The sequence below is a fragment of the Heptranchias perlo genome, chromosome 11, assembly GCF_035084215.1.
Source record: "Heptranchias perlo isolate sHepPer1 chromosome 11, sHepPer1.hap1, whole genome shotgun sequence".
NCBI classification, from domain to species: Eukaryota; Metazoa; Chordata; class Chondrichthyes; order Hexanchiformes; family Hexanchidae; genus Heptranchias; species Heptranchias perlo.
Window position 1 is genome coordinate 26,080,456 of NC_090335.1, and position 23,246 is coordinate 26,103,701.

At 44.1% G+C, this 23,246-nt stretch overlaps 1 protein-coding gene across 1 annotated transcript in view; it reads left to right on the forward strand.

Moving 5' to 3' along the window:
- The window catches only part of cnksr2a (connector enhancer of kinase suppressor of Ras 2a), a 514,839-nt gene that overhangs the window by 193,654 nt on the left and 297,939 nt on the right, over nt 1-23,246 (forward strand). Inside the window, exon 6 of the mRNA XM_067992723.1 lies at nt 20,878-20,997. Coding sequence (XP_067848824.1) covers nt 20,878-20,997 — 120 coding nt within the window. The remainder of the gene's footprint in view (nt 1-20,877; nt 20,998-23,246) is intronic.

A 23,246-nucleotide genomic window follows, 5' to 3' on the forward strand; every position in this document is an offset into this window, starting at 1 on the left:
AGGGGCAGCTATGGAGAGTCCGTGTCGGTGGGAGAACTCTTCTCCAGGCACTGCTCAACTGGACACAGATGCTGAACCCTGGGGGCCATCCTTTAATAAAAGGAGAATGATCGAAGGGCAGCAGCACATTTGCGATGTGCTGGAACAGGTGCCACGCGCACTCTCCACAATCGCGCAGAGGATGGAGGAGTCCAACTCCTGCATGAGTGGAATGGTGGCACAGGTACAGGAGGGAATCTCTGAGATACTGTCACAGGGACGTGAGGGTATCTCTACGATAGTGTCGCGGGTAAGTGCGGGAATGTCTGTAATGGAGGGAAGTCTAGCCTCCATCGAGATTCAAGCACGGCTCACCAATGAGTCCATTGAGGCCCTGACAACGGCCCCTTGGACTCAGGGTGAGCAACTTTCTGCCGCCTTAAACAGGCAGGCAGGTACACTTGCACTGGCCTTACAAGGCTTCACACATGTCCTCCAAACTGTCGTCCAGCAGGGTGGTAGGAGTGATGTGGGCCTGGCCCAGGAGAGGGATGATGGCGAAAGGGGACATGGAAGTGGGGATGCCACTCAAAGCGCTCCCACGTCTCATCCGTTGCTCCCCTCTCAACCAGTACCCACAATGCTGCCTCCTCTCCAGGTGGTCGAGTCTGTCCCTGCACAGGTGCAGGTGGAGCAGTCTTTGGAGGGGCCCTCACGGGCACCGAAACCCAGAGGGCGTAGGCCCAAAGCATCTAATCGGTCAGGGCATGGCCAAGAGCAACCTGCCACTACCTCTGCTGCAGCCACAGGGGAAGCACCACGTAGGAGTAGTTGGAAGCGTACGGCAAAGGTTTTGTGAGCACAATTGCACTAGGGTGTTTGACGGTTTGTCATGTTTTTTATTTATATTTGATTCTTGTTAATGGCACATTAAACATTATTATTGTCACCACGACTGTCACGTGTTGGCCATTCCTGACTGGCTTGTGTAATAAGTCCCTTTCATGAGGTTCACCATGAACACCCACACTTGATGCCACCCATTGGGTCACCCTACAGTGGGTGTATGTGTAGTTACACGACTATTTTGTGTAGGTGCCTGTGGCGCAGCACTGTGTTGTGGAGCTCCACGTGGCGGAGGTGGACGGCATGCCTGGCGAGTCTGGTGACGTAGCTCGTCCTCGGATTAAGTGATGAATGCAGCTATGGCGCGCCCCGCCCCCATCCTGACGGTGAGAGTTTGAGTGGGTCCGCAGAGTGTTTGCACAGCAGAGTTTAGAGTATAAATTCATAATTTTGAGTGGAAAGACAAAGTTGTTACAGCCAAAACTTTGTCTGAAGTGACAGAGTGCCCTGCTGCAATAAATTAGATATTCCCCCCAACTGTCAAATAATCCTTTGCCTCTCCCACTGGCTGCTGGCTGAACCACGTCTGCTCCAACAGGGACTGTTTCCCACAGCTGAGGATCCTTCAAAATTGCACCCCTGCCAAAGTCTCCACTCAATGAGGTCTCTCAAGTACCTCAACCAGCTAAATAACTATCTAAATTATCATCCTGCCGGCTTTAATTGTTGATGGGAGTCCCGCATGCGGGAGCCGCGCGCGTCATTGGGGAACCCGGAAGTGAGCGGGTTGGAGCCGGGCTCCCAACCCGCTCCTGGATTCCACCATTTTCGGAGCCCCCCCCAACAACGCACCCGCTCGGCCATCTGCCCCATTATCAGTTTTTGATTTATTTATTCCATTAACAATCTTACCTGCTTGAATAATATCTCCCATGAGCCTTCTCTTCAGATTTAACCTTTGTTAATAATTCAGATGCCTTGACCTAGGTCTCAGTTTGATTGACTTTTTCTTTACAACCTCCAATGCTGTAATAATAGAATCATACACATCATTCCAGGGGCTTGATTTTAAATGGGACAAACGAGAGGGTCGGAGGCGGGGGGGGGGGGGGGTGGTGGACAGTAAAAATTTTAAAAATCTAAACCCGCCTCCAACCTACCCACTTCCGGTTTTCAGGGGGCGGGCGACCAACCCAATTACAAGTGCCGGGCCGTTCAGTAAAAGCCTTTAAGGATGCTGCGGGCCTCCATTTATACCGATTTTTTACTTTTAACCCCTGTGGGCCTGGATTCCCGGGCCTTCTACTTCATGCCACTTGACTGGAGGTGAGAAGGCCTCAAGCTGCAGATAAGTGCCTTTATAGCACTGCTTGTCGGCCCTGAGGAGCAGGAGTGCTTCCCCCAGGCCCAACAAGGACTACCTGCAGTGAGCCACCCCACAATCTCCGACCCGCCTCTCCCTTCTCCGCCACCCCCCCCCCCCGCCATAATCACTGACCTCTCCCCCCATCATCTCTGACCTCTCCCCCCATCATCTCTGACCTCATGATCTCCAGCTCTCCTCTCCCCATCCCATGATCGCTGACTTCACCCCCCCCCCACGATCTCCGACATCCCCCCACCACGATCTCCGACTTCCCCCCCCCAACGATCTCCGACTTCCCCCACCCCCCCACGATCGCCGACTTCCCCCCCCCCCTCCCACGATCGCCGACTTTCCCACCCTCCAACGGTCTCCGACCCCTGCGATGACCTCCCATTCCAGCAATGACCGACCCCCTCGACCGACCCACCCCCCCCGGATGCCCGAGCCCCCCCTTCCCTCCCCCAGATGACCGACCCCATTCCCCAACCCCCCCATTCAAGCTGGCCTGTCGGGCGGGAAATGCTCAGTTGGTTAAACTATGTTATTCATGAATACTGCTGCATCTTTCTCCTGTGTTGTGTCCTGTAGCCTGAAGAGATTTTGTTTTTTTCCTCATTGATTATTTCCCTTTAAGTGCCTCATTACATCTTACATCCAATTCAGCTGGCATGCATCTGCCCAATTTATTTGGATCCATTTGTATTTGGTTTGCCCCTTCCCTATTATTTAAATTCCTCTGTCCTAATTTGGTGTCATCTGCAATGCTAGGCCATTTTGTTTCTGTCCCTCGGTCCAAATCATTTATATACACTGTACACAGAAAAACTCCAACTAATTTTCCCACCCAATTGCTGGTAGCGATTTTGAGGCTGCTGAGAGGCATCTGGACCCTCTCCACTTCCCTTTCCTCCCCTCCTCTCCCTTTACCCCTCCTCATCCTCATCCCTCTCTCATCTTCTCCTCTGGCCTTCTTTTCCCTATGCCTCCTTTCTTCTCCCCTCTACTTATCATCTCCCCCTTCCCCCTCACCTCCAGCCTATTCTATCACTCTTTGCCCCTCTTGTTTTTTCTGGGTCTCTTTTTGCCTCTTTGATCACCCTTTTAACTTGGTCCTGTATTCATCCCAGTGAGCCCCTTCTTTCTCCCTGCAGGATTTTTAGAGGTAATTTTTCCTGTTTATTTCGCTTTTATTTTGTTTGTTAATCCATTTAGGGACTTGCTTGTTTGGTCTGAGATATACAAACATATGAAGTTGACAGGCAAGAATAAAATAACTGGTCCTTCAAGCCTGCCCCACACACCACAATGTCTGGAGCATCATGACCAGACACTTCCCATCCTCCCTCTTTCCAGGTAACAGGCTAGTGAATCTGCATTATACCCTCTCTGAAGCCTCAATATCATTCCTATAGAACCTAATAGTGCACATAGTCTCATTAAGGTTTTATATAGGATCATTGTTATCTCTTAGCTTTTATATTACATACCCCCTCAAGATTTTTCTTTGGTTTTAAAATTACTGTGTGAAAATTAGCTTTCAGATGCTCAATGTGTTTGCATGTAATTCCTCTCTCTGCTATTTTAACAGAAGTGCTTATTTGAAATGGGTTAATGCCCATTTAAATGATTAAATGGGCACTAAAATAGCGGACAAAGCAATGCATACAAACTTATTTCTGAATCGTAGGCTCATATTTGCATTGTATAATTTCTAGGCTTTATTTCATTTCTGCACCATTTACTTTAATATTCATGGTTTAGGTTCTTCCAACATCAGTTCCTCTCCAAGTTATCTCTGTTGAATTTTAGTCCATAACATTATAGAGTTTTAATGCTCAGCCATAGAAGTGTATCAACAGGCAAGTACTCACCCAGTGAATATGTGCACAGATTTTAGATTTTACATTTATTATATTTATGGTATTCAGGTCCATTGTTTCTTCTAACATCAGCCATGGGTTTAGTGATAGCACTCTTGTCTCTCAGTCAGATGGTCGTGGGTTTGAGGCCCACTACAGAGACTTGAGCACATAATCTAGGCTGACACTTAATGCCGTACTGACGGAGTGCTGCACTGTCAGAGGTGCGTCTTTCTGAAGAAATGTCAAACCCAGGCCCTGTCTGCCCCCTCGGATGGACCTAAAAGATTTCTATATGTAGAAGAAGAGGGAAGTTCTCCTGTTATCAGGACAAAATTTATCCCTCAACCAGCACCACCAAAAAACAGATTATTTTAAACACACTTTTAATAGTCAGTTATCTCATTGCTGTTTTGTGGGATCTTGTTATGCTCAAATTGACTTCTACGTTTCCCTACATTACAACAGTGACTACACTTCAAACGTACTTCATTGGCTGTCAGGATGTGACAGGCACTATGAAAATACAAGTCCGTCCTTCCTTTCTTCCCTCTATAAGTCTATCCGTCCCTCCGGAAGGCCATCCATTTATCCAGACGTCCATCTGGAAGTCTATTCATCCACCCATCTGGAAGTCCATCCATCAATGGACATTCATCCATCAATGGACATTCCCCTATCCATCATGCTAGTGATTTCCTCAAAAGATTCAACTATATTAGCCAGACATGACCTATGCTTCACAAATTCATATCAACTCTCTTTGATCAGCTCATACTTGTCCAAGTGCTCAGTCACCACTGATAGATTCCAGTAATTTCCCCACAATTCATGTTAAACTAACAGGTCTGTAGTTTTGTGGTTTCTCCCTCCTGTCTTAAATAATGGAGTGACATTCACAATTTTCCAATCCGAAGGTACAATTCCTGAATATAGAGAGCTTTGGAAAATTACGACTAATGCATCTGCAATTTCCTCCCTATTTCTTTTAACAGCTGGAGTGGAAACCATCAGGACCTGGAGATTTGTCTATCTTAAGTCCCATTCATTTCTCCATTACCATTTTGTTTTACTTATATTAAATCCAATCAGAACCTCCCTTTGACTTATTTTTAGGTTTGCTTGTACCGTTGATATTTTACCCTCTTCCTGTACTGTGAAGACGATAGAAAGTATTCATTTAACAAGTCTGCCATTTCCTTATTGTACATTATAGTCTCACCTGCATCTGTCTTTAACGGGCCCACATTCCCCTTTACCACTCTCTTTCTCTTAATATATTTATAAAATCTTTTACTTTAAGCTTTAATATCCCTTGCAATTCTTTTTTCATATTCCCTTTTTGCACATCTTATTACTTTCTTTCTATCCCTTTATTGCTTTTTATAGCTCTCCAAGTCTGCTGGATTTTCACTTTTCCTAGCATTTCTGTAAGGCTTTTTCTATTAGTTTGATACTGTCTCTTACCTCATTTGTTTACCATGGGTGCTGATCTACACAAGTGAACTAAAGCTGGGGTGTAAAGGTCATCGTGCTGACTTCTGAGCATTGATAGTAAGCAATTCAAGCACTTGAAGAGTTCACCTTAAGTGGCAGACGTACTTAGTGTTCATTCTTAGAAGGTGGCAGAGTTTGGGGGTGTGGTGTTCCCACTTTGAGCCTCAGCACCTCCTTACACTGTCCTGAGCTGCTGTTATTGGGGCCATCATCCTTCTGTTCCAAGTAAGACCTCCCTCCTGACCCTCACCTCCTGCAAGAACAGCTCCATCAGCAAACCTGTGCCCTGCAGAGACTTTTCAGACACTCAATGCAGACGATCCTTGTCACTTCCAATAAACAGTACAAGTGGAAAATCAACCTTTAAGTGTTTATAGAAGATGATTCTTTTGAGTAATAGAAGTTAACTACAGTGAATAACATCCCTTTATTTAATCCAGGGTTCTTGGATGGCAATTTGTTTATTTTTATTTGAACCTTAGGAGAGGTTTGGTGATCTCTTCAAAGTATATACTTTTTCAAAATGTAGGTTGTTATCCTATAAACCTTTGAATACTCTAGAGATTTATAAAGACAGATCTGACTAGTTATAATGTGCTGCTATCAGCAATTCTATCTGGACACATATATGTTAAAACTATATTTGTTTTTCAAACTTTTACAGTTACAATTGCAACTCCTTTCATCCAAAACAAGAACTTAGTTATTTTATTGCATAACCAGAACCCTTATAAATGACGCTGCTTCATGGAATTGCTATTTTCATCAAATTATATATGAGATTTTATGCTAGTACAATACTGCTATTGTCTCAGCTGGAGTAATAATATAATCAGTATAAACCCAATTATTTAATAAACTAACCACATAAGCATTTTTTTCCTGAGGCACTGTAATAGATGCAGCCTTCTGAAAATTGTCCTTTGGCGAAATAAGTAGTGCATTTTACACTCTTCTCAGGAATCAGAACATGAGAGAGACACTAACCTCCCCTCGCACAGTATTTTATTGGTCTGACTGGAATAGCCAGATTCCCAAGTTGTAAAGATATAAAAAAAAACTGCATCCTTTTATGAGTTACATGTATATTGACTTTAGGAGATACTGTTAACTTTGTTTATTTTCGCTTTTCTTGGCAGAGATGATATTGGTCATCTGAGGGGAATTTCTGGTGTCAGTGGACATCTCCATGGACTCCAGCAATGCCACACTGAGGTTAAGGGACTCACACCTGTTAAGGACCGTTTGTAATGATGTAGCTAAAGTCAGCACCTCAGCATCTGGCAAAACTTTGAAATTTGGCTAAACTTTGGCAGAATATATCAATGTGGCATACTGCAAGGTCACCTGATTTGTGCTGATGATGTTACTTTGATGAACTTGTGATCAAATTCACCAAAAACAGTCATCAAAGTGAGGGATGAGACATTCACATTATCGACTCCTCAGTCAGGTGTAGTACGGGTTAGTTACACAGCATAGATCCTTCTACCTTGCTCCCACAATAGTCATTGGGACTACTGCTACAACAAGAACATTTTATATAGCACTCTTCTTATGCAGGGAGACGTCACAGAGCCCTTTACATTAAGGAGGAGAGGGTTATAGTGGACACCAAGCATGGGCATAGGGGTAGGGAATGGACGGGTTAGAATGGAAACTAAAGATATGGTCAAAGAGGAGGGTTTAGAGAAGATTTCTGAAAGCAGGGCGAGAAATGACAAGATGGAGGGAACTAGGCAAAGAACTCTGGAGAGCAGCAGTTTATTGGCTGAACAAGCAGCTGCTGATGTTGGAACAGAGAGATCGAGGAATGAGGGAAAGTGGACCGTCCACTCAGGGACATAAGGCAGGAGATCACTGAGGTAGGGCAATAGAGCAGTCAAATCTTAAGGTGATGAAGGTATGAACTAGGGTTTTGGTAGCAGACCTGAAGAGAGAGGGGCAGAGGTGGGCAACGCTGCAGAAGTGAGAAATAGAAGTTTTATTAATGGAGCGGATTTTTACGAGGAAGCTGAAAGCTGGCTTGAGAGGGTAACCTAGCTTCTGAGGTACTATTGCACTAGTTGATGTCCATTTTCCATTATCAGGGCATTGGTTATGACCTGAGCATGCAAACATTAATTGAGTATTTAATTAAAATGAAATTGCATGTGAAAACAGCCCACAAATGTCTTAATTTCTTCTTTCAATTACGAGAATTTAAACAAGTTGTTGCTGGGAATTCACAGATGACAGATCAATAAGATTCTGCATGTTATCCACAGATGCATTACTGAGGATTTGAATGGTCATACTGTTGAACATGAAGAAAATCAAATCAAAATCACAGTGTTTACTTTGACAGTGTTTGCCAAATTATTCCAGATTGTGAATACTTCAAAAGACAAAATATATAAACAGCTATGTGTAGAGATAGCTGGCCAGACAAACACGAACCTTATCATACTTTAAGATTAGGATAACCAGTGGTGCAACACGGACTGCCAGTTGATGTTACCATCACAGATGGGTCAGTAGGTATCGCAGAAATTGCATGAAGGTCTTCAAGAGATTATGATGTATTGAAGAACTGAAATCTTCCAGCGTTTTAAAGATCTGGTTTAGGATTGTACTATTTGGGGATAATTTTAAGTTTTTAAAGTGGGGGAGTCCAGAACAAGGGGGCATAACCTTAAAATTAGAGCCAGGCCGTTCAGTGGTGATGTCACTAAGCATTCTTCACACAAAGTTGAAATCTGGAACTGTCTTTCCCCCAAAAGGCTGTTGAGGCTAGGTCAATGAAAATTTCAAAACTGAGATTGATAGATTTTGGTTACATAAGGCTATTAAGGGATATGAAACTGAGGAGAGTAAATGGATTTGAGATACAGATTTGCCATGATCTAATTAAATGGCGGAACAGGCTCGAGGGGCTGAATGGTCTACTCCTCTTCCTATGTTCCTGGATGGTCAGTACTTCTAAAACATTAAAATGTGAACAGTCGGACAGCAGGCCACCAGAAGTTGTTTTAACTTTAAAAGATAACTTTTTTGGTGGGCTTTACATTGGCTGCTTTTACACTATAAGCAGTGCCCAGCATTCCTGTTTTGTTGCCACCAAGTCTAAGTGATGTTGAACAGTTGGATGGCTATAAACAATTCTTTTTGTAATAACCAGGAGATGATGCCCAGTGGCTTGAACAATAGCTGAAGACTATCAGTGACTCAGAGCAGTTAGTTCAACAGTTAGTTAAGACTGCAAACACTGATAAGCACAGACTGTCATCTGTCTGACAGATGCAGCTTTAAACCATGTTTATGTTTTTGGCATGAGGCAATACTGCTGAAAATCTCACACCTAGAGTTTGTCTAGTGTTGACAGCTCTGGTTAATTCAGTTTTTAGATTTACAACTTCAGAATTTCAGAGACTGGAGAGTATATTTATAAGGCGAAGAATGGGAAGGTATGAAGTTGAAAACTGACAGTGAAACTGTAAGGTTGCAAATACCACTCTTCGGTAGCCAACTGGCACCAGTTGGTTTTGCAGTAGACTAGTGAATTACAAGCTGAAATACATCTAACTGCTTGTATCTGCACTGTTGTATAATTTCTGAGATTTATACTAGCTAGGACAACAGGTGCACTTTTGTTCATTTAGGCTCCAAGTTCAATTATTTAAAAAGTTCAGGGACAGTAACAATACCTCTAAATTTAAAAACTTGTTTATCACCACTGACACTTCACGTTGTAGGTATGTATTACAGCTATGGCAGTGTTTTCATGTACAGCAGTTGCCAGCTAGAAATCAAATTCTATTTTTGTGACTCAAATGTGGTACACATGGTGAATAATTGATGGAAACCTCGTATCTTACAAAAGACGTGCTTCTGGAAGTTTCTCTTGCTGACTGACGAAGCATAAATAACCACTCTTCAATTTTCATTCCCCAATTTAGAATGCCTTTAAGGAAAAAGTCTCAACAGTAATTGCTTCTGCATGTACATTATGAAGTGAACTGTGATTTTATTTTGCTTAAACTTGTGGCCTTTATTGTCATAAAACAATGTAGATTAGGCTGAGTGCCAAGATAGATTTAGCATTATAATCACAAATAAGGTGGCATTTTCCAAACGCAGTTGTTGAATTGCTTGACAACATTGAGAAACTGACAGCTTGGAATCCTCTGTGGCTCAATTAAGATTGTTTTACATGCTGTTGAAAACTGTCCTGCATTCCCAGACTTAATGTGAACTGTTCTTTAGGTCATGGTGCAGGAATATAATAAATCTTTAAAAAAAATGTTTCCTCCACCAAAAGCACTGCCAATATATCCAGCCCATTGCAGTGTTTTCAGTTCTAGAGAGACCCAAGAATTTTTGGGAAAAGAGACTGACTGCGAGCAAAAACTGTATAATTATGAATTATGAAGTTTGAGCTTTATAGGATTTCCAATAATGAGTAGTACTCACTATGTTATTTACATTATTTATATACATCTACAGGGAAACAAGTACCCACGTGTTGTTCCAAAATGGATATGCAACCTTCCTGGAAATCCACCTCAGTTGTACAAAGTTAAAGTAACCAGAGAAGTTTAGGAAAGCAATATTCTATTCCTATTGCAATAAGAACAAAAGAAATAGGAACAGGAGTAGGCCTTATGGCCCGTCGAGCCTGCTCTGCCATTCAATCAGATCATGGCTGATCTTCGGCCTCAACTCCACTTTCCCGCCCGATTCCCATATCCCTTGATTTCCACTAGAATCCAAATATCTATCTTATCTCATCCTCGAATATACTCAACGACTGAGCATTCACAGCCCTTTGGGGTAGAGAATTCCAAAGATTTACAACCCTCTGAGTGAATAAATTCCTCCTCATCTCAGTCTTAAATGGCTGACCCCTTATCCTGAGACTATGCCCCCTAGTTCTAGGGGAACGTCCTCTCAGCATCTACCCTGTCAAGCCCTCTCAGAATCTTCTATGTTTCACTGAGATCACCTTTCAGTCTTCTAAACTCCAGAGAGTATAGGCCCTTTCTACTTAATCTCTCCTCATAGGACAGCCCTCTCATCCCAGGATGATTAGGGTGCATCTATTATTCAAAGGCAAGAGGTACGATTTTAACTTGAAATCGGGTTTGGAACCCATTGGGCTGGAACGGTAAATTGGAGTGTTGCATTTACCGTCCCATTTCCACCCCAATTCCCCCCGGGGCCTATACAAAGGCAGCCCAGACGCCTGCCTGAATCAGGCGGGAGTCTCATTAAGTTATACAGATCGGGGTCCATTGACACCATTGGGCCCACACGAAAAATTCCGGGCCTCTGCCAGTCCGCCTGAGGCTCCAGGTGCCAGCTGGCTCAGCGTGGGAGCTGGCCAGATTCCCGCTCCCCCCAGAATCAGCGAGCTTCAGCGGTGCGCCTGTCTGGTGCACGCAGTTTGCTGAGGGAATGGAAATGAGGCCCAGGCCTCCAAATGGCTTGGGCCTCCTGCCAGAAATAACGGGTGGGAAGTGGTCGCATTCTGCCAGTAGTTAAAATTGGGCCTAATGAAGTTACCAATTGGTGGAATTAATTATTTCTTAGCAGATACAAATTAGAAGGTGGGAGTTTATGGGAGTTTATTTTAGATCCAGAGTTAACCGGGGGAATTTTAAGCCCCCAGGATGGGTGGGGGTTAAAAATTCAAAAATGGGAGACCCGACCCCAACCCACCTCCAACATGCTCATTTTCAGTTTAAACGGAGTCGGTTTGGGGGGCCCATCATTTAAATATTTTAATGAGGCTGCGTGCCTTAAATTTTAGGACAGTTTTAAGTTTAATGGCTGCGGGCTGGGTTTCCCAGGGCTCAGGAAGCTCGGCAGCTGGAGGAAGGCAAGAATGTCCAGATCCAACAGGTCTTTGTAGCACTGCTTGTGGGCCAGGAGGAGCAAGTGTGCTTCCCCCAACCCCCAAGCTAACCTTTTCCCTCCGAGATCAGGACCCCCCTCTCCTCCAGGCCCACGATCTCCTCTCCTGTCGTTCCCCCCACGATCTCCTCTCCTGCCGGCCCCCCACGATCTCCTCTCCTGCCGGCCCCCCACGATCTCCTCTCCTGCCGGCCCCCCACGATCTCCTCTCCTGTCGTTCCCCCCACGATCTCCTCTCCTGCCGGCCCCCCACGATCTCTTCTCCTGCCGGCCCCCCACGATCTCCTCTCCTGCCGGCCCCCCACGATCTCCTCTCCTGCCGTCTCCCCACGATCTCCTCTCCTGCCGGCCCCCCACGATCTCCTCTCCTGCCGGCCCCCCACGATCTCCTCTCCTACCGTCTTCCCACGATCTCCTCTCCTGCCGCCCCCCCCACGATCTCATCTCCTGCCGTCTCCCCACGATCTCCTCTCCTGTCGTTCCCCCCACGATCTCCTCTCCTGCCGGCCCCCCACGATCTCCTCTCCTGCCGGCCCCCCACAATCTCCTCTCCTGCCGGCCCCCCACGATCTCCTCTCCTGCCGTCCCCCCACGATCTCCTCTCCTGCCGCCCCCCCCCCCACGATCTCCTCTCCTGCCGCCCCCCCCACGATCTCCTCTCCTGCCGCCCCCCCACGATCTCCTCTCCTGCCGCCCCCCCCACGATCTCCTCTCCTGCCGTCCCCCCACGATCTCCTCTCCTGCCGCCCCCCCCACGATCTCCTCTCCTGCCACCCCCCCACGATCTCCTCTCCAGCCAGCATCCCCCCCGCCCGATCTCCTTCTGGCCCGCGATGAATTCCCTCGCCCCTCACCCCCCCCCCCCCCCACACTCCCTCCTCTCCGCTCCCCAGCTGTGGCCTACCAGCGCAGGCCTTCCCGCCCAACAGCCAGTCAGCCTCTCAATTTGGCCGGCTGCCGGCCGGGAAACTGAGAATAAAAATTTAAACGAGGTCCTGCCGTTAAATTCGGCAGGACCTCCGGATTACCCATTTTTCCACGTTTCCCAGCCGCTACGCCCTCCCCCTCAACCCCACCTGCTCCCTCCCCACCTCCCCATAAATATCAGGGCCAATGAGTGCCTCGCAGTCCATAATGTCCTGAAGAGTTAAAATCACGTGGCGCCTACCTGCAGTCCCTTTCATGCTAAGGGTTCCCAGATACAATTCACCCAGCCTAGGAGGTTCCTCACTGGCTAACCAACAACAGCTCTCATTTATATGCACCTTCAACGTGGAATGATGTGCCAAGGCACTTCACAGACAAAAATCAACACCACGTTAAAGGGGACATTAGGATGGGTGGCTAAAAGTTTGGTCAGAGGTTGGTTTTAAGGAGTGTCTTAAAGGGGGAGAGGGAGGTGGAGAGTTGTAAGAGGGTTAGGGAGGAAATTCCTAGGTGGTTGAAGGCACGGCTACTAATGGTGAGTGTCTCTGCATTTAAGAAGGAAGTCACTTCTAAATCTTATTCGGTGCCAACCTTGCTCATTGGTAGCACTCCCGCCTCTGGGTCGGTAGATGGTGGGTTCAAGCCCCATTCTCGAGACTTGTGTGCATAATCTAGGCTGACGCTTCAGTGCAGTGCTGAGGGAGTGCAGAACTGTCGAAGCTGCAGTCTTTTGGATGAAATGTTAAACTGAGATCCCATCTGCCCCCTCAGGTGGACATAAAGATTCCCTGGAATTGTTAGAAGAGCAGAGGAGTTCTTCTGGTATCCTGGCCAATATTTATCCCTCAACCAATACCTTTAAAAACAGATTATCTGGTCATTGCTATTTGTGGGATCTTGCTGTGTGCAATTTGGCTGCCATGTTTCCCTACCGTACAACAGTGACTACACTTCAAACGTATTTAATTGGCAGTGAATTGCTTTGGGACACTGTGAGGTCATGAAAAGCGCTATATAAATGCAAGTTCTTTCTTTTCTTTCTGAATGGTCGGGGATGGTTTGGTGGTTTACCACATAGTGTACAGCAGAGTGGTAGAATTCCCTGTGTGATGAGATTTCAATATCAGTCAAATTATTTGGGAAGACAGCTCAGAAGGCAAATCAACCTGTACTTGTACCTCCTCAGTACAAAGATCTGGGAGCAGGTCATCTGCTTGCCCATTTGGTCAGGCAATGTTGCATGATAATTGCATAATGTTAATGATGTGGGAAACAACTAAAAATCAAAAGGCACTATTTATGCCTCTGGCACTAATAGGTTGCCCTTCTCTCACTGGTGACTGTTTCAAAGTTCATCATCATGGGATCCATCAGAAGCCAAACCAACTCCAGGAACAGCCAGCTAGGTTCAATTTGAATGTGGTGTTCCCCAAGACTGTAAAGGAGGCAGCTTTATTATCCGCTGGAATGTTGTTCCTTTTGCTTTTAAATACACACACTGTAGGGAAGCCGTTAGCACAATGTCAGTTTAACACCCCAACAAATGTTCAGCCCAGCTTTCCCAGGACATTTTAGCTCTGAACCCACAAATGTCCAAGAATCTTTTGGGAAGTGGAATAAGAATCTGCCTTTGGCAGGATAAGGAATAATTTGGACAACTCAAAAGCTTTTTTAAAATTCTGAAATATATTTCCACCAATTTTAGTATTTACATTTTCTCTACATCATTACACTCCAGAAATTCCGAAGTCAAAGGGCATAGTTGATCAAAGCTAAAGTGAAAGGGGAGAACCAAAAGGTAAAGGGGACCACTAAGATGAGCCAAAATTAAAAAAAGAGTAACTGAGGGTAGTAAAAAATCAAACGGATGGAATAAGGGAACAGCTGAGAGAATTAAATTCAAAAGGAAGTCCTCGGGAGAAGTAAAATCAAAAAATGGGCAAATGGGAGAATTAAAACAAGTAAGTTAAATCAAAAGGGTGCACTAAGAAAAGTAAGATTAAAAGGGATGCAACCAAATGAAGGATAATTAAACTGTAGGCTATGAGGTATGTTTGCTGCAGGACGTTCACAAATGAGAAAACCAGCTTGAATAGATGGACGAAGAGATGCAAAAATTGTTTATTGATAATTTAAATTAAAGAAAAGGGTTATGGCTTTAGAGTGCAAGGTCCAACATTTTACAAGTTCAGACAAAAGTGGGGGATTATTGAGGGTGAGTGGTTAATTTCCGACTCGCGAAGTGAGTCATCATGGGTCATTGAAAAGGCCAAGCTAACATTAGATCTGTGACAGAGTCATCAGAGATCAGAGCTGGATACTAGTAAAAACAAGATTTTCATGAAATAGAGACAATTGTGAAGGGAAACTGGATGGATTAATATTGGTAAAAGTAACAAGAAAGGTAAGAAAGTCTGTTAAAAAAAAATGTGAAAGATCACAATAATGAATAGTCTATGCAACACTGCAGAAGTAAACAAGGAGAAAAGGTAGCTAGAAAACCAGAGGAAATATCTTGGACAAAGATGCAACTTGAAAGTCGCAGAGATTATAGTAGTTTAGAACTCTTTGTTCATTAAAGTGAATAGCTGTGTGTTGTAAGGACAATACTTACAGGATGGTGAGTGTCGACTTGGAGCCAGTGTAATACATACTGAGGAAGAGTTAGAATGGATACCGAAGGGGACAGGTAGGGGTCTCAATTGTGGTAGTCCACTTAAGGGTAAACCATATAGGCATAAATAATAGAGGCTTTAAGAGCCACACCAATCAGGATTAGCTCAAAACACGTAGATTAAGTGATGCCAAGTAATGTTCTTTTGCATACTTCCAGTGTTTGAGAAAGGAGGTGAGTTCACCAAGAAAATCGAGGATGTAAATGAGTGGCTGGCAACATGGTGTTAAAACAACAATGCTACTTTCGTAAATAACTAGTATTATTTTCAGAACAAAAAGAACTGGTATAGGCAATATGGGCTGCACCTAAACTAAGTAGGAATAAAGAGACTTGTATTGACTTTGAGACAGCAATTAAGAGTCATATAAACTAGACAGGCAGGGGGAGGGTAGGAAGGAAAACAGATCCCAGTTACAAATGATCACAAGGAAGAAGGTAGTCAACAGGTGGATATGAACAAAGAAAGTTAGAGACCTACGGGAACTGGAGACCATGAAAAGGCAGACCTGGGGCATGTGGGAGGTAAAAGAAGATGATCATGTCAGAGATAGGAAGGTTCACAATTAACTACTCTGGATGGACATCAATAATGCAAAAACAAGTCCAGGCTAATGCTAGGACTATGCAAAAAACCACCAGGTGAGCATAAGAAGGAAGACAGTTTGCTTTATGAAAAGATAGGAAGGGTGTGACAAAACAGGAAATTTATTTTAATGGACATTTTTATCAACCTAATATAAATTGGGGCACCCAAGTGGATAGGAGTCAGAGTTGGTAAATTTAATGCTTGATTAGTGCGTCAGGGAAGCCACAAGAGGTAGTGCCCATCTTGATTTGGTATTTGTAAATGATCCAGACAATGTACAGGAAATGGAGGTTGTGACACCCTTGGGGGAATAGCAACCACTGAATTATTAAGTTTAACATGATCTGGGATTCAGAAATACTAAAAACCAGAAGCCAGGCATATAACTGTAAAGGAGTCATTTAAGGAAATGACAGAACAACTTAATAAATTGATTAGGAGAGGTTGTTCAACACTTCAGTAAAGCACAAGTGAAACTCATTTAAAGGCATAATGTTGAGCGTACTAGATTAATATATAAAGCAGGCTTGGACTAAACAAGTGTGACTCTAAATAAATTGATGAACAAAGCAGAAATGAATCCAAGAGAAAAAATGACCTGTACAAATTCTGCCGAGAGAAAGGGGATGGGGTTGACTGGGTTGAACATAAGAACGTGCAGAAACATGTTGAAAGGGTAATCAGAAGGACAGAGAGAGACCTAGAAAAAAAGCATAGCTCCAGACACAAAGCTTAACAGTAAGAAGTTCTTTCAATACTGCAACAGTAAGAGAGCAGAGTTGAGAACCATAAAAGATGCAAGCGGGCTTGACACACAGGATGAGCGTAAAATATTATGAATGATTACATCCTCCAAATATTTATTGTGTAAGACAGGCACATCATGCTCTCCACAAACACAGATAACTCAGAAAAAATTAATGACTTCAATATAAAATGAGATGGAAGTCCTGCAAAGGCTCAAAGGGATCAAAAACAATAATTCCCCAAGGATAGGAGGGTATTTATCCCAGAGCGCTAAGGGAGAAAGAAGGAGATTTGTATGGCATTGACAGATTGATATGAGAATATCTGGCCACTGAGGAAGTAGATTTAAAAACAGACTCATGCCATTCCCAGTTTCAAAAATGAGCAACAAAACAGACGCAGGTAACCACAGATCCATCAGTCTTACTTCAACTCCATGTAAATAATAGAATTGATTGTCATGGATAAATTTGAAGATTATTTATAAAGTAACAGGTTTGTAAACAGGAGTCAACATGGAATCGTAAATGGAAGATCCTTCATGACCAATGTCCTTTATTTCTTGAGGAAGTGATATCCCAAGTGTATTGTGGTAATATGTTGTACCTAGCCTTCCAGAAGACATTTGTGTAGACTTTTGTTGACAAAACTATTACAAATCATCTTCAAATTTACCCATAATAACGTTCCATACAGAAGGCTATTAGTTTAGCTCAGTGCTTTGAGAATTCTTGATAAGTCTTGGGGGTGGATTAGAAATTGGGTTTAAAAACAGTGAGTTTGAGGAGTTATGTTGGGGTGGGGAGAATTGAGCGGGGTGCCTCATGGATCAGTGTTGGGACCATTACTTTTCTAATTTACGTCAGTGACTTGCACTCAGAAACACAATGCAAATTGGTCAAAAAAAGGCCTTCAAAAACTCCCTTTAAAAAAATATCTCTGACTGTGCCTTTGATTTATTTCCCCCAAAATTATTTTACTTTACTTTCCTGCATGTAAAGCATGCTGAGATTTTTTTTTAATATGAGGAGCATTATACAAATAGCTGTTTAATTCTTATCCTTCACTTCTAGCACAAAAATTCAACAATTGTAGTGGAAGTGGGCAAAAAAATTGGCCATGTTTTTATATTGTGTGTTTGCACTAAAATATATCCAAAGGAATTGAATGTGCTTACACTTTACTCAGTACGCAAAGTGCCTTGGGCACCAGTGTGTACACCTCTAAATTTGCTGACAAAGGGCTCGATTTTCGCACCCCCGAATGGGTGCGTTCGTGGCGGGGGGGCTGCGAAAATCGGGGATTCCCGGGGGGGGGTCAGATGCTCGGCTCCAACCCGCCCACTTCCGGGTTCTCCAGTGACGCGCTGACATGCGCGCGCAGCCCCCGCATGTGGGACTCCCGCCGGCAATTAAAGCCGGCGGGATGCCACTTAAGATAATTATTTAGGTATTTCAGGTTGTTTACAGACCTGATTAGCATGATATTTCAGGAGGGGTGGGATTTTCCAAACAACTGAGACTGTTTCCCGGACTGGGGGAAACACTCCCAGTTGAAATGGACGTGTTGCAGCCATCAGCCTGTGGCAGCTGCAAAGGTCCATTTGACAGATGGGGGGGCGGGGGGGGAAGACCCTCACTCATTGCAGGAGGCCACTCTGTCACTTTGGACAAAGTTTGGCCTCCACCACCCTCCTCCTAACAATAAAATTCACCAACTTGCACACTTACCCCGGTGTGCAGACACATGTACCTACCTTGCGGACCCCCTCAAATGCACATCTTCCGGATGGGGGCCGCCGTAGCTGCAGTCATGACCTCCTCGGAGGACGAACAGCATCACCAGCCTCGCCGGCCACGCTGTCCACCTCTGACACATGGAGCTCCACAACACAGTACTGTGACACATCCACCTGCACAGCAGGAGGGAGGGCAACCGCAGAGAGAGATGCGTCGCAGAAGTCAATACCCTCACCACAGGGTCTACAGACCGAGGCTCAGCTTCCTGGATCTCTCTGAGTAGCAGTGCACATGGAGGCTCAGAGTCAGTCGACATGTAGTCGTGGACATCTGCAGCCTCCTTCATGCCAAGCTGCTCCCGGCTGGCCCGAGCATCATCATCTTACTTGTCGCTGTCAAAGTCACCACTGCCCTCAACAACTTCTCTTCCGCATCCTTCCAGGGTGCCACCGGGGACATCGCCGACGTCTCTCAGTCGTCTTCACAAACGAGCCCTTCAAATACACCTACACCCACTCTGCAGTGACACAATGGGTGGCATCAGTTGTGGGTCTTCATTGTGATCCTCAGGAAAGGGCATTATTGCACAAACCAGACAAGATTCGCAAAGACATGGCAGTAGTGGTGACAATATAATATGTAATGTGAGTTGATCAGAAATTAAATATAAGTAAAAACCATGACAAACCCTCAAACACCCTTATGTATCCCCTTCATGCTCACGACATGTTTGCCTTACACTTCCTACTGCACGTATGTGATGCATGTCCTGTGGCTGCAGCACAGGTAGTGGCAGGTTGAGTGAGGCTGACCGTGAAAGAGATGCATGAGAGGGTGAGTATGAGATAGAGCCATGAGATTGTATGAGGATTGGGTTGAGTGGTAGTGGCGGGATGAGTACTGGCGAGGTGAGTAACTGCAGGTAAGATGAGGATGAGCTTTGAGTGGATGTGAGGAGTGATGTGACAGAGTAGTGTTGGCAGCGCAGAAGGAGATGTGGGGTGGGGGCGGTGATGTGGCAGACAGAGTGTAGGGGAATGAGTAAGTGTACTCACTTCGGCTGACCCACTTAGGTCATTGAAGCGCCTCCTGCACTGTATGCAGGTCCGCGATATGTTAGTGGTGCAGGTGACCTCCTCTGCCACCTCGAGCCAGGCCTTCTTGGTGGCAGAGGCAGGCCACTTCCTCCCGCCCGCAGGCGGGAAGATCTCTGTCCTCCCCCTCCTCCTCACCCCATTCAATAATACCTGGAGTGAGGCATCATTAAACCTGGGAGCAGCCTTCCCCCTGGGTTGCTCCATGCTGTAATTTTTCCTATTTCCTGCGGCATCAGTCAGTGGAGGACTGCCCCTTTAAATAGAGCTCCTCCAGCTGACAGCCTATGCTGCGCATGCGCAGTCCGCCCGCTGCGCAGCTTTTCAGTGTGAAACCTGGAAGCACAGGTAAGTGGCTCCATTTAGCCTGCGATTGCGTGCGGAGCACCCCGAATTCACTGGGCGCGGTACCCACACGCCCAGTCGACCCCCCGCTGCGAACCCGCCGATCTCCTAATATCGGGCCCAAAGTCTCTAGAAAATTCCATACGAGATAAAAGCACCATGCCACCTTCAGACATTTATTTTAGGCAAGGAGATGTGGGGAATAGCTCTTCAATCAAACCTAGAGTGTGTTCTCCATGTTACAACTGTGACTACATTTTAAAAGTACGTTATTGGCTGTGAAACATTTTGGGTCGTTAAAAGCGCTAGAAAATACAAGTTCTTTTGTTTCTATTTGCATGCTGTGAAAATACGTTTGTGCACTAAATCACAGTAGTTTTATAAGTTTTTTCTGCGTATTCTGTGGTGCATTGTCATGTAGTCGCTGAAACTATTGGTATAATTAATTTCTCCAAAACCTAGTCACAGTGTAACAGAGTAGATTTCTATACACTTTGTATATTCACAAAAACAAAGGCCCTGAAATTGCTGGGGTCGGAAAGGGCAGAAATGAAGATTTCTTTCCAAAGTTGAGAGGGAGCCAGAAATTTAGGGCGGAATCTGGGATTCGCTGGGATTCAGTCCTGTTTATACTTCCCCTTTAAGTTCCAGTGGAGCCGAGACGATGGGTGGATCTTTGGCCCACCACTTCCCACCTCCATGTCAAGTGGATCTGTCTGGGGGAGATCTTGGGCTTCCCCAGGAATTCTGCCCACTACGCCCCACAGTAGGCCTCAACATTGAGAGCTGTCATGAGTCCCATTGAGGCCTTTGTATGGTCCCCCAACCTTTACGAGACTAGGGTAATTGATCATGGAGAGGATCAGTTACCTTTAGTCAGCAGAGATAGTCGCTCTGCGGGGCGCTGAAAATCTTTTCAGTTTTTTTCTTCTGCCCAGATGGATCTCAGATCACCTCAGGTGGAGCAGTTCTACTGCTCCTCACTTGTGCTAACGGAATGGGGCCCACTGGAATTTCGGTGCTAAAATGTATTTCAAGAATAAGCTTTGTTCGCTTTAAATTATTAGTAGCTGTAAGATATTTCTTTTGATTAAAATATTGTACCCATCATCATCATGAGGCTCTAAGGGAACATTTTGTAAAATAAACTGCACAGTTTATTAGGGAAATCCATTGGGGATACAGATTTGCGGAACTGCTTTTTCATTATTTAAAAATGAAAGTATTCTCATTTGGTAGATTTTTAAATTACTTTGTTTATTTTTCCTACTATTTCCTATAAATGTATCTTTATTCTTTTATTTTCTCTTTCTGTCATAGTGTAAAACACTGTCGGGAGTTTGTGACCACATTATCTCTCTCTCTTCTGATCCGCTGGTTTCACAGTCTGCTCACTTGGAGGTGGTTCAGCTGACAAACATCAAACCCAGTGAAGGATTGGTAAGATCCATGTCTTTTTTGAGTCAAAGGTCAAATTTTTGAGTTGCAGTTATAGGCACAAGACATTTATAAAATAATTTCAACTCCACTGCAATTGGTGCATCCATCATCTATTCTAACTCAAAATTCTATAAAACATATCCCACCTCATGATTTTCAAATATAGCTTTTATGCTTTCCAGGGTACAAAATGGGTGACATTAAGTAAATAAATTGAGCTCAATATAGCTATACATAACTACATTGATACTCAGTAAATAACATTTAAAACAGTATATTTTCATTAATTAGGAAAACCCTGTCCTTTTTAATGCTGTAAAGCTGAAATTATTTTAATAAAATGGGCCTGGTGGAAAATGTGAATAGCTATTGTAGGCGATTGTGATGATGGGCTACATCATTAACATTAGAAATACTTCAAGTAGTTGCTCCCACGTGCATCCCACAACATTTAGGTTTGAAAGACTTAACTGCTGAAAACTAGCATTTGAAGTATTGCTCTGAAAACCCCATGAGACAGCTTCATGGTGAAAATAATGAAACTGATCATAATTGATGTGTAAACAAATGGATTTTGCGGAATTGGGTGCTCGCTGTAGGAAATGAATCGTGAGGATCCCTTTACCCCATCGACCAAGTGTATCCACTTCACATGTGCATCACTGTACAGATGAGCTCTTCAGTTGTCTTTCTAAACTAATGCTGTGGGGCATGCGGGAGTACTTGGTGCTGTCCACCACATTCTCCAGTATGTTCGGTTAGCTGGATCACTGCAACTATTGTTACCTGAAACATGTTATTTTGTGAATGCTCGTGCACTGTAAGGCCTGATGGACAGCAATGATTTACCATGGTGAAAAGCTTAACACAGTTTGTTATTACAGTGAAATGTCAGTAAAATGTTCCCCTCATCAAAAAGTTGAGCTAAGTAATTTTATTGGGATAGGATTTTTAATAATTTAGATACCTGCCATGGTATGGCGCACAGCGCACTTCTGGTTGGAAGTGTGCTCACGCTTCCTGACGGCCATTTTGGTGCCTGAGGAGGCTCAATTTAACCTGCATTGTCTTCATAAGGTCTATGCTTTTGTGGACAGGTTTGTCTGCGCCAGATCAGTTGATGAGGATTAAATCAATTGGGTTTCTTGCTCATGTTGGTTGCCTTATCAGTTGATGCAGGCGCATCTGGCAGCTCTGAACTTCAGGGCTTGGACAGCTCAGTCAGTGGTGGTACGACTGAGCTACTCTTTGTGATGGACATTGAAGTACCCTTCCCAGGGTACGTTCTGTGCCCTTTCTTCCTTCAGAGTTTCCTCTAAGTGATGTTCAATATGGAGGGGTACTGATTTGTCATTTGAGGTTAAGATGAGCTAGATGAGCTCCGTTTTGTATATATTGTGCAGAAATACTAATTATAGGTATCAGTGTTTATGAAGAATCTTGTGTACCAATGAACAATTATTATTTTGTTGTAAAATATGAATATTTTTACAGCATTTTTCTCTCGACTACTTCCATTTTCATACCTGTTGCATTTTTTGGTTTTGGTCCTTATTGATTGCTTTCAATCTTTTGACACCTTACAGTATAGAATGCCTAATTTCTACACCACAAGATGCTGGACGTTTGAAGAGTAAAATTCTCAGATTGAATTGATGGCATCTGTAAATACACTTTTGCACCAGTAGAAGTTAATGCACTGGGGGAGTCCAAATGGTTAAACTAACAAAACACTAAATAGGATGTAGCGTTTATCCAAATACTAATACTGAAAATAAAAATTACTTGTATTAAAATAACCCTCCTCACCCTTGGGATAGGGATAGAATAAACCAGGGTCCTGAGAATGGGTTTCTGTTCAGCCTCTGCTGGAAAGTGCCCATGTCAGCGTTGGATGAGAACAGGATCATATTCTGCTGTGAAGACTCCCCAAGTCAAATAGTCTACTGACACACTCTAGGCTTGCTGGTGAAAAATGGCTACTTGGCTGCGATGCTGATGCCTCTGGAAGTGTGTCCCTGCAAGAGCCACCACCTTCAGGAAAGAAGAAGGAAAAAAATCCTTTTTCAAAAAAGAAGATTAAAAACATGGTTTGAACATTCTGTTTAAGCAAAGGTTCAAAGAAGAAATACAATTTTTCTAAGTAAAATATGATCAAGTCTTTTATATGTCACATAAATGACATAACGTAGGATATAGTACATTGTCCATGTACATGTAGATGTTTATACATTTTGTAAAATAAAAAG